The 12,473-nt window shown below is 34.1% G+C and overlaps 1 protein-coding gene across 4 annotated transcripts in view; it reads left to right on the top strand.

Moving 5' to 3' along the window:
* Window positions 1–12,473, top strand: part of AKAP9 (A-kinase anchoring protein 9) — a 152,920-nt gene that overhangs the window by 16,953 nt on the left and 123,494 nt on the right. For 2 of the 4 annotated variants that reach the window (XM_047094567.1, XM_047094568.1), the window contains exons 2-3: window positions 5,628–5,855; window positions 9,413–9,457. In XM_047094567.1, coding sequence (XP_046950523.1) covers window positions 5,628–5,855; window positions 9,413–9,457 — 273 coding nt within the window. Of the gene's footprint in view, window positions 1–5,627; window positions 5,856–9,412; window positions 9,458–12,473 lie in introns of those variants that run through there. The other 2 variants (XM_047094569.1, XM_047094571.1) reach the window with 1 other exon arrangement.

A 12,473-nucleotide genomic window follows, 5' to 3' on the forward strand; every position in this document is an offset into this window, starting at 1 on the left:
CCGAGCCATCATCCCAGAGCCTGACGCGGGGCTCGAACTCCCGGACCGCGAGATCGTGACCTGGCTGAAGTCGGACGCTTAACCGACTGCGCCACCCAGGCGCCCCTAGCATTCTGGGATTTAAAGTATAATGACAAACGAGGGAGGAAAAGGAACTCAGAATGCATGGAATATAAATTGGCATCATGGAAAAACTCCTGGATTTGGAGTCAGGTGTTCTTGTTCTCTTTTGCCACTTAACTGATTATGATCTTAGGCAAGTAATGCCTATTTGTCTTTAAATCTCAGCTTCCACATTCTTTTTTTCTAGTCGGATATTCCCTGACCTCTCCCTACATCCGCGACCATATTAGGTCTTTCCATCGTAGGCTTTCTTTAGTACCTGTACTTTTTTTCAGAGTGCTTTTTATCTCTTGAAATGTTATATTTCTGTGTTTATATATATTCTTCCTACCTCGATTAGAATTCATAGCAGTACTGTTTGTATCTATTTGATTCATTACTACCTGCTCTGCCTTTAGCACAGTGGTGGATACATGATAGGCAGTCAATAAATATTTTTTAAATAAATGAACTACTTAATACCTGTCATACGCTGAGTAATTTCGTTCACAGATATAAAATTCCACAACCACACCTCTTACAGAAAGCCTTCTTTGAGGAAATCAGGATATGAGAGGCTCCTGTACCATCTCTTTAAAGATGTATATATGGGAGTACTTTTGTTCATGAAATTTTACACAAACTTTTGTTTCTTACAACTCAGTGAAGTAATGGGCTGGCCTTGACTAAAAGATCATACTAGTAGGACTATATATTTTGATTCATGTCTAGCACCATGCCTAGCACATGATAAACACTCAATGAATACTCAATAAACAAATATTACAATTAGTTTTTTTGAACTGCCATTATAAAAACTTGACATATTTTTATACCACATTTTTTAAGTTTCTTGTTTTATTGAGAATGATTACTTATAAAAATTGAACTTAAGGAATAAATTATCAGTCATTTTTGTTTACTCATTTATTCATGTTCTAATTAAAGTAAGATACTTGCTTGAGATCTGAATTCATTTTGAAAGACAAGTGTATGTGGACATAATATCTTTCCAGTAAATCTTGCAACTATTTCTGTGCCTACATATGTTAACATTTTTATAATTGGCTTCCAAATGACAAACACAGATGGCTGTAGTCTGAAGTTTCAGCATGTTTTAGAATAAATGTTTTCCCAGTAATTTAAAGTGTATCATTTCAATATCAGATGATTAGCTAATTGAGTAGAGTTTCTGATTTTTGCTTATCTGCTAGCTTGCCACTTTACAGATTTAAAATAAAAATAGCTTAAATAGCTATAAGAAATTAGATTTATGGTATGATCTTATTCCCTCTCACATTTTTGTGAAACAGAACTCTTGCTGAAAAACAGTTGTGGGTTTTATTTATTTTTAAAACTCAAAGTATAATTAACATACAGTATTATATTAGTGTCAGGTGTACAATATAACAATTCAGCAATTCTATATATTTCTCTGTGCTCATCAGGATAAGTGTACTCTCAGTCACCTGTCTCCCTAGCCACCTCCCCTCTACAATTTCTTCTCTGTATTTAACAATCTGTCTCTTTTCTGTTTCTTATTATTTTTTAAATTTTTGTTTAAATGTTTTTTAAATGTTTGTTTATTTTGAGAGAGAGAGTGTGCGCAGAGGGGAGGGGAAGAGAGAGGAAGAGTGAGACAAGCCCAAGCAGGCTCTGCGCTGTAAGCGCAGGGCCCAATGTGGGGCTTGAACTCATGAACCTGAAATAAAGAGTTGGATGCTTAACCAGCTGAGCCTCCAGGTGCCCCTGTTTTGTTTTGTTTTGTTTTTTTAATTCCACATGAGTGAAATTTATGGTATTTGTCTTTCTCAATCATTTCACTTTATATAGTGCCCAGGAGGTCCATCCACATTGTCTCAAATGGCACAGCCTCATTTTTTATGGCTGTGTAATATTCCATTGTATATATGTGCCACATCTTTCTTATCCATTTGTCTATCAGTGGACTCTTAGGTTGCTTCCGTATCTTGGCTATTGTAAATAATGTTGCAATAAACATAGGGGTGTATATATCTTTTCAAATTACTGTTTTTATTTCCTTTAGGTAAGTATCCAGTAGTGGGAGTACTGGATCATATGGTAATTCTATTTTTAATTTTTTGAGGTACCTCCATTCTGTTTTCCACAGTGGCTGCATCAATATGCATTCTCAGCAGCAGTGCACAAAGGTTTTCATTTTCTCCACATCCTTGCCAACACTTGTTGTTTCTTGTGTTTTTGATTTTAGCCATTCTGACAGGAGTAAAGTGATATCTTATTGTTGTTTGATTTGCATTTTCCTGATTATTAGTGATGTTGAGTATATTTTCATGCATCTGTTAGCCATGTATATGTCTTCTTTGGAGAAATGTCTCTTCATATCCTCTGTTCATTTTTAGTCAGATTGTTTTTTTGGTGTTGAGTTGTATAAGTTCTTTATACATTTTTATGAAACAGAACTCTTGCTAAAAAGCTATTGTGGGCATTATTTTTGAGAATTAATTTTGTCTTGTTTTGTTTTTTGCCTGATGGAGGAAGAGATGGAAAGAGGGATGATTTTGTGTTTTAAATCATTTAATTGCTAATTTTATTTCTAAGACCATGGAACTTTTTTATATAGTAGAATTAGATATGTGTATTATGTCATCTTAATTGTCTGGTTCTGTGGATCAGTGCTTAAAATGATTGTTTAGTGGTGACTTTTTGTAAAAGATAAATTATCTTTTTTTTCACTCAATGTGTATTTTTTGAGTACTCTTCTAGACTTTGAATATATAGCTGTGAGGAGAACAAAAGTCCTTACCCTTATGCAGTTTACCTTCTGATTAATTGTTCTGAAAATATAGTATGACTTCATATTATCAGTAAAAGACCCAAAACAGTGTCTTGGTAATTTTATGTTCTTACAAGTGAAGTGATTTGTTCTGAACACCATAATAGAACCATTCTACTTTTTAAACAAAAAATTTATTTCTTTTAAGTAACCACTATCCCCCATGTGGGGCTCGAAATCTCAACCCTGAGATCTAGAGTCTTGTGCTCCTCCAGCTGTGCTAGCCAGGCACCCCAAGATCCATTTTACTTTTAATCCATATCTGTCCATTAATAACTTTTGCATTTGGGTTCATTTAGAATTGGATACTGTTGTCTCAGAGGTGTTTCTTAAAAAATAAAATTTTTTATAATGCAGTTTTAGTTTTCTCCTTTGTACATAGAAATAAATATTAAATATAAGGGTGCCTGGGTGGCTCAGGTCATGATATCACGGTTTGTGGGTTCAAGCCCCACGTCAGGTTCTGCTGACAGCTCAGAGCCTGGAGCCTGCTTCGGATTCTGTGTCTCCCTCTTTCTCTGCCCCTCCCCTGCACGCACTCAAAAATAAAGAAACATTAAAAATTTTTTAAATATTATAAGTTATATGTGTGTGTGTGTTGTTGTGTGTGTGTGTGTGTATGTATATATATGTATATAAAACAAATGGGAATTTCAAACAAAATTCTTCATCTTTGTCTTTATATCTTCTTCTGGGTATATTTTCTAACACAACATGGAATTTTAAGAAGTTTCTGAAGTTGAACTTAAATATTAAAAATGTCATTATTAACATTTTTCTTAGTTTTGTGCTCTCTGCGGGATCTTTTTAAAATGTGCCTAGACTTTGATTCTATTTACAGATAATATATAATAGTGTTTCAGTTCGTTTATTTTTAATGGAGGATTTGCTATCCTCCAAAGTAGTTTAAATGCATTCCAGCAGCTTACTAATGTACAAATAGAGGCAACTGGTCTTGCATCTGTTCCTTAAGCAGGCATGAAGTAGGAAAACAGGCTAGTTGCTAAATAACTGGGGAAAAATTTTTTTAATGTGATCTATTTTTACATTCTACAAAGTCAGTGATTGATATTTCCGATTTATGAATTAGACATATTTATTAAGTAATCACTTTTATATAGGTCATGCTTTTCTTCATCAGCAACAGACAAAATAAATATAAAATACGCTGTATGTTATTCTTTGGGTTCTGGTATTTGTCACATATTTTGATAGTTAATATCAGCATCATTATTAAGATTGCTTTAATACCTCATATCATATGTGCTTGGTCTGAGTAGTTATATAATTAATATACTGATACTATATTTCTTCTTTTTAAGACACGAAGGGGTTTACACCTGTTCCTATGCTTTTGTTTCTTTCCTCTCAATGATCAAATAGCTCAAATTAAATTTAATAATTGGTGGTTAGTAGTTGCTTCATATAAAATTTAGAAAATTTGTTGCATAAAAAAGCAAATTTTGAATAAGTATAAGGAAAAATACCTGTAATCTCCAATCTGGAGAGATACCAGAGTTGTGGCTATATTCTTTCAGAATTTATGCCTATGTGTATAATATTATTAAAATTCAAGCTAGTTAGAATTGTTGAAGGCTGTGTCTTTGTTGAAAAAGAGAAAAAGATGGACACCATTTTCATTTTATTAAGAAACGGTTCTATTGCATATTATTTTATATATACTACTGTCATAAACATGTTATTTTTTCATGTTTTTTGTATAAACATCTTCATTATTATTGATGATTTACATTAATATTGCTTTAATTGAGTTAATCCAGTATTGCCCAAAGTATGTAATGCATACTTCTGATTTTAGGTGGTGACAAGATATTTTAGGTGATATCCTGATTCAGTATTAAATAATAGTGAATAGTACTGTAAGAAAGTTAATACCTTTCTAGTTTTTTTTTCATCCCATCTGCTTACAATAAGCCAAAAGTCTATTTGCTCATATATCCTTAATATTCCTTTAACACTTGCCTGTTGCTCTATAACCTTCAGCAGTAATAACTAAAATTTTAATGTAGTTTTATTTTTCATTACGTTCATTTCTGTTTACTGTTTTATTTAAGGAAATCACAAGTAATACTAGCTTTTAATTTACACCAGGATAGAAAATCTCCTTTTAAAATAAATTTAGATAAGTATGCTAGTTAAAACATGTTAAGTTAATGATGAGTACAGATGGCAGTAGGACATTGCAGAAGTGCTGCTGATGATGTGCAAATGGTTAGGGGATAGGAAGCACTGTTGTTGGACATTTGAATTATTTCAAAATTTTTCCCATTGGATACAAGGCTGCAGTGATCATTTGTACAACTAAATCTTTTGCATGGACTAATTACATTTAGGATAAATTAGAAATCCCAGAAATTTCACAAAGCAAATGCATTTAGAACTCTTATCCAGAGATTGCACTCTGACCAAGCAGTGACTGAGAGTGCCTGTTTTCCCTTATTTTGCCTATCTCTGGGCTAATTTTTTTTCTTTAGACGTGACATTTTCAGTTCTCAGTATTTGAATAGCATTATTCAGAAGTATCTTCTTTGCAATTCAGTAGTTATATTAAGGATTCTAATAGCTGTCCTTTATTATTTCACTGATGATTTGATCTTGTAAAGAAAGTAACTCCACAGATACTTTTTCTTGATCACCACTATGAAAAAAGCAAGTATCTCTAATGATAATGACAACTTTTTTTCTGTAGCTTGCCCAGTTTCGACAAAGGAAAGCTCAGTCTGATGGACAGAATCCTTCTAAGAAGCAGAAAAAAAAGAAGAAAACTTCAAGCAGTAAACAAGATGTGTCAGCATACCATGCTTTGAATCTTGAGCACTCACGGAGTGATGAAATGTACATAAATAGTTCTCAGAGAGTAGGAACAGCTGTGACTCCTGAATCCACAATAATCAAACGTGACGAGATCTTTGTTGAAGTAAGTATTCATTTAAATTTTGAACATTAGAATTCTAAGTGGAAAGTTGTTGTAGTAACAGTACTCATTAGCACCCTGTGCAGTTTTTGTGTGCTTGATTCAACAAACATTTGTAATACAACTGTGATATATCAAGGATTCAGCACCACGGATGCAAAGGTAGATATGACCATCTCTGCCCTTTAGGAAAGTCAGTCTAGGGGGGAAGGTAGATGTAAGATAGGCTGTGTACTCTGATTACAGCTGTGGTAACAAAAACGCATATGGTACCCTAGAATACCATGATTTGGGAGAATGCTAAATCAGCATTAGCTATCAGCAAAGAAGTAGGCAAGACAACCTCTGTGGTAAAGAAGCAGCATTCACAAAGACATGAAACTGTGTGTGATGTGATTTGGAAACTGTAGGAAGTTTAGTTTTTAAAGGATCACAGAATGATGGGGATGAGTGGTGGTAAAGATGTGGGGCAGGAGATTGCACCTGGCCCAGAGAAGGCCCTAAACAGATGCGAGTTTTCTTCTTCTCATTAATGGTGTAATTTCCAGAATATGGCAAAGAGGGAGAATTTAAAAGTGGATTGGGATGGTGGGTGGGATGAGCCACCAACTAAGACCAGGAGTAAAGAAGGTTGGGATGCTTAGGAGAAAGAGTGGTGGAAAAGGCAGATAATAATTATAATTTGGATTGTGCCCTGTTATATTTATGTGGAAACAGAAAGACTTAGATATTATTTAGGATTTGAGCTTTATTCAAGAGGTCAGGAATGTTAGAGATTTGCTGTTCATCCTAAGAATGGATCTTTTTGAGATTTTCCTACTTAGAACTTGTTGAGCATCTTGGATATGTAGATTAGTGTTTTTCATCAAATTTGGGAAGTTTTCAGACATTGTATCTTCAAATATTCTTTCTGCTCCTTTCTGTCCCCTTCTTCTGGATCTCCTGTTATGCATGTTGGTATGTTTGATATTGTTGTACAGATCTGATGCTCTGTTCCTTTTTCTTCATTCTTGTTTTTATCTTCAGACTGCCTAATTTCAGTTGAACTATATTAAAGTTTGTGGATTCTTTCTTCTTCTTCTTCCTCAGATCTGTTAAGCCCCTCTAATGAATTTTTCATTTCAGTTATTTTACTTTTAATTAATTAATTAATTTAAAAAAATTTTTTAAATGCTTATTTATATTTGAGAAAGACAGAGGGCAAGTGGGGAAAGGACAGAGAGAGAGGGAGACAGAATCTGAAGCAGGCTGCAGGCTCTGAGCTGTCAGCATAGGACCCAACGCAGGTCTTGAACTCACGAACCATGAGATCTTGACCTGAGCCGAAATCGGACACTTAACCGACTAAGCCACTCAGGTGCCCCCCTTTTTAATTTATTATTAAAAAAAAATTTTTAAACTAATCTCTACACCCAGCATGGGACATGAACTCACAACCCCAAGATCAAGAATCGTATGCTTCACCGATGGAGCAAGCCAGATGCTCCTCTTTGGTTCTAAGTTATTTCCCTTTAGTGATCTTCTCTATTTTGTAAGGCAGTATCCTTATAGTTTTCTTTAGTGTTTTAGACTTTATTTTATTCACTTAATTTTATTCACTTGACCATATTTAAAATGGCTAGGGACTGTTTCTAATGACTGCTGTTTTTCTTATGTATGGGCCATACTTTCCTTTTTCTTTATGTATCTTGTAATTGTTGAATCTGAACCTTTTAAATAGTAGAATATGGTAACTCTGGTGTTTGCTATAGTTTGCATATATATTTGTTATTTTTTCTGCAAAACATATCAGTATCTGGGCTTTTCACTAGAGTTAGCATTTCCACTGCAAAGAACGTCTTGTTCACCATTTTATCCTCAGTACCACAGCTTTTAGTACACAGTATATACATTTAATCTATAGCTGGTTAAAGGGCATAAGTGAATGAACCATGAGGGCTTAGGTCATAAAAGTTTTTTTTTTTTTAATGTTTATTTATTTTTGATATAGGGGGAGACAGCATGAATGGGAGAGGGTCAGAGAGAGAGGGAGACACAGAATCTGAAACAGGCTCCAGGCTCTGAGCTGTCAGCACAGAGCCTGACGCGGGGCTCGAACTCACGGACCGCGAGATCATAACCTGAGCTGAAGTCAGACGCTTAACTGACTGAGCCACCCAGGCGCCCAGGTCATAAAAGTATTTTTGATTTGGGGTGCCTGGGTGGCTCAGTCAGTTAAGCGTCCGACTTTGGCTCAAGTCATGATCTCACAGTCTGTGAGTTCAAGTCCTGAGTCAGGCTCTGTGCTCACAACTGGAGCCTGCTTCGGATTCTGTGTCTCCCTTTCTCTCTCTCTGCCCCTCCCCCACTCATGCTCTGTCTCTGTCTCTCAAAAATAATAAATAAACGTTAAATGTTTTTTTTAAAAAAGGTATTTTTGATTTAAAAGAGGGTCACGTAAGTTAGGAATCACCGAGACAGAATTTTAGAATAGGGTTAAGTTTATTTCTGTTCTTGGCATCAGTTACTACATCAAAGAGTAGGTAGGCCTAGAACTTGGTATTGAGTGCTGAATAAAATTTCCTTAAAGTCTAGGTGAGAAAGGAGTCAATGATGGTTTATTTTTGTTGAATGAATATCTAGGTCTCTTTTCTCACTTGTAAAATGAGATTTTTAGATGAGTGGGTGAACAGTAAAAGCAGTAAAAATTTAAGTTTCCTCCTTGACTCTTTCTAGTACCTATAAGCTGAGGGAAGCTTGGAAAAGCCATTCACCTCATACCCAAATTCCAGGGATGTAAGGATGAAACAGGGATGTCTTAGAAAGTGTTTTATAAGCTTCAAAGGTGTTAATAACAACAAGACTGTTATATTTCTTCAAGTTGTTATTCCTTTTCTAGCATCAAGATTTGATGGTTTTTTTAACCTTTTTTTTTTTTTTTAAATTAATCTCTAGGTCCAACATGGGGCTCAAACTTATGACCCCAAGATCAAGAGTCATGTGCTCTACCAACTGAGCCAGGCACCCCAATGACTTTTCTTTTTGGAAAAATTGAACCCTTTTGACTAACATTTTAATAAAGATCTTTTATTTAAAAGAGACGTAAGAATTTGAGGGATGATACCTTATTTGGTGCTTTTGTCTTACAAATGATTTGTATGTAGTGTATGTATGACTCTGTGTGAAAGAAAGTACCTCTTGATACATTTATATTTAGAAAAATGCCTTGTGATAAATAGCATATGTGTTATATAGCCATTGTGATTCATAATCAGAGTGAAAATTTTACAGGTTTGGGGGCACCTGGCTGGCTTAGTCAGTAGAGCATGTGACTCTTGATCTTGGGGTTGGTTGTAAGTTCAAGCCCCACCTTGGGTGTAGAGCTTACTTAAAAAAAAATGAATAAAATAAAATCCACATACTTTAAAAATTTTTTTAAAGGTTTGAATAATTTTTACTAGTTTTTTTAGTGATATTTTTATGTGAGTTTTCCATCATATGTTACTAATACTAATGGGTTAATAGAGTACAGTGGGAGGGAAAAAAGACCTTAATCTAATCGATTTTTACTTTTGTTTTAGCCAGAAAGTGAAATTTCAACTACAGCAGATGATTATAGTTCAGAGGTAAGAAAAATTAATACTATGTATGATTGACTTTTTATATTGATTTTGAAACTTCTTGATTATTAATACTTTATTTCTTGCAACTCACATGCTTATGTATTTTTATAAATATAATGAAATATAGCATAACAAAATATAATGTAAATGACCTAGAAAACCTGAAGGTTTATGTTTTTCTCTATATATTTTTGCAGATTGTTAACTAAGGTCTTAAATCTGTTTGCATAGCTTTGACCTTAATTAAATAGAGGCCTTGAGTTTCTAGGAAAGTGATACTGAGATTCTAGGATACATGATTGTCGTAAGGTATCCATATTCAACACCGTAAAATATTTCATTATACAGACTATTTCACATTTTAAATAACGCTTTTTACAAATGCTTGAATCCTATAGAATTATATGAATTCATTTATTGAAATTAATGTTGCAGCAGTGATTTGTAAAATAGATAACATGTAATGTAGGCATTTGTCACATTAGGAAATATCTTCTTTATGTGTTGTTAATATATGTCATATGTTATCGTTTTATTATTCTTTTAGGTATCATTGTCATTTCTTTGGTCCAGAATTTGAGAATATGGAAAATTATTCTTTACTTTAAATAGTTCGGCAACTCAGTGTATTCCATAAGTTTTGATATATTGTAGGTTTCTAATACAAGGGGGAAAAAAGACAACTTAATATTCTTAAATGAACAAATTACTGTTTTGAAGTGCTAATAGGAGTGAAAACTTTGATACTCCAAAAGTTTAATGTGCTTAAAAGCTGGGAATATTCTTATTAGTAATCTGATCAGGAAAATAATTAACCAGGGTTAAGTAAATAAATTGGCACCTTGTTTACACTATATAAAGTTGCCTATATGGGAAATATCTCAGTTTAAAATCACAGCTTGCAATTCAGAAAATCTAGCCTTGAGAATTTAAATTTGAAGCTTACATATGCAAACAACACTGTTTTTCCTTTTCTGTAATGCCTTATATTCTTTTAAAAAATTTTATTAAAAAAATCTTTAAGGCTTATTTTTTAGAGAGAGAGAGAGAGAGAACACAAGCAGGAGAGAGGCAGAGAGAGAGGGAGACAGAATCTGAAGCAGGCCTTAGTCTCTGTGCTGTCAGTGCAGAGCCCAACATGGGGCTCAAAATCATGAACTGCAAGATCATGACCTGAGTCGAAGTCAGACACTTAACCAACTGAGCTACCCAGGCCCCCCTAAAAAAATTTATTTTTATTCATTATTTTAAAATTGAAGTATAGTTGATACAAAATATAATAGTCTCAAGTGTACAACATAGTAATTTGATATTTATATACCTTACAAAATACTCCCACAGGAAGTGTAGTTACCACCTGTTATCATACAAAATTATTATTTTTTAAAGTTTATTTTGAGAGAGAGTGTGTACAAGAGCAGGGGAGGGGCAGAGAGAAAAGGAGAGAGAGAGGATCGGGCTCCAACTCAGGGCTTAAATTCACAAACTGTGAGATCATGACCTGAGCTGAAATCAAGAGTCAAACACTTAACTGACAGCCACCCAGGCGCCCTTACCATACAAAATTATTACAATATTATTAACTATACTCTTTATGCTGTACTTTACATCCTTGCAGCTTATTTATTTTATAATTTGAAGTTTCTATCTCTTATTCCCCTTTACTTGTTTAGCCCATTGCCCTACTTTTCCTCCCCTCTGGTAACCACCAGTTTGTTATATGTTCATTTGTTTTTTAAATTCTACATATAGATGAAATTATATGGTATTTGTCTTTCTCTAACTTATTTCACTTATCCATGTTGTCACATATTTCATTCCTTTTTATGGCTGAGTAATCTTCCATCATACACAGACGTGCACACACACACACACACACACACACACACACACACACCCCACATCTCTATTCATTCGTTTGTCGATGGACACTTAGGTTGCTTCCATGTCTTGGCTATTATAGATAATGCTACAATAAACATAGGGGTGCAGTAGATATTTTTGAATTGGTGTTTTCCTTTTCTTTAGGTAAATACCTGGAAATGGAATTAATGCATCCCATGGTATTTCCATTTTTAATTTTTTGAGGGACTGCCATACTGTTTTCCATAATGGCTACACAAATTTACATTCCCACTGACAATGCACAAAAATTCCCTTTGTCCCATGTTTTCAGAAACACTTGTTATTTCATGTTTTTTGAAAATAGTCTTTCTGACGAGTGTGGGGTGATAGCTCATTGTGGTTTTAGTTTGCATTTTCCTGATGATTGGTGATGTTGAGCATCTTTTCCTGTTTGTTGGTCATCTATATGTATGTCTTCTTTGGAAGAATGTCTATTCAGGCCCTCTTGCTCATTTTTTAATTGGATTAGTGTGTGTGTGTGTGTGTGTGTGTGTGTGTGTGTGTTGAGTGTAATGAGTTCTTTTTATTAATTCCAGTATAATGAACATACAGTGTTATATTAGGTTCAGACATATAGTGATTCATCAATTTTCTGCAACACTCAGTGCTCATAATGATAAGTGTACCCTTTAATCCCCATCACCTATTTCACCCATCTCCCTTCCATCTCTCCTCTAGTCTCCATCAGTTTGTTCTTTATAGTTAAGTCTGTTTCTTGTTTCTTTTTTTTTTCCTTTGCTCATTTCTTTTGCTTCTTAAATTCCACATATGAGTGAAATCATATGGTATTGTTTTTCTCTGACTTATTTCACTTGGCATTATACTCTCTGCTATGAGTTTTTTTAATATATTTTGGAAATTAACCTTTCAATAGATATATCATTTACAAATATCTTCTCTCATTTAGTACATTTAGTAGGTTGCCTTTTAATTTTGTTGATGGTTCCCTTCATTGTGCAAAAAGTTTTTAGTTTGATGTAGTTTCAGTTGTTTATTTTTACTTTTGTTGCCCTTGCCTGACAAGACAGATAGAAAATATATTCTAAGATTGATGTAGAAGAGTTTACTCCCCATGTTTTCTTTTAGGACTTTAATGGTTTCAGGTCTTGAATCC

The sequence above is a fragment of the Lynx rufus genome, unplaced genomic scaffold (genome assembly GCF_022079265.1).
Source record: "Lynx rufus isolate CCGP_SWC_20201006 ecotype Redwood Valley unplaced genomic scaffold, mLynRuf1.p SCAF_4, whole genome shotgun sequence".
Taxonomy (NCBI): Eukaryota; Metazoa; Chordata; class Mammalia; order Carnivora; family Felidae; genus Lynx; species Lynx rufus.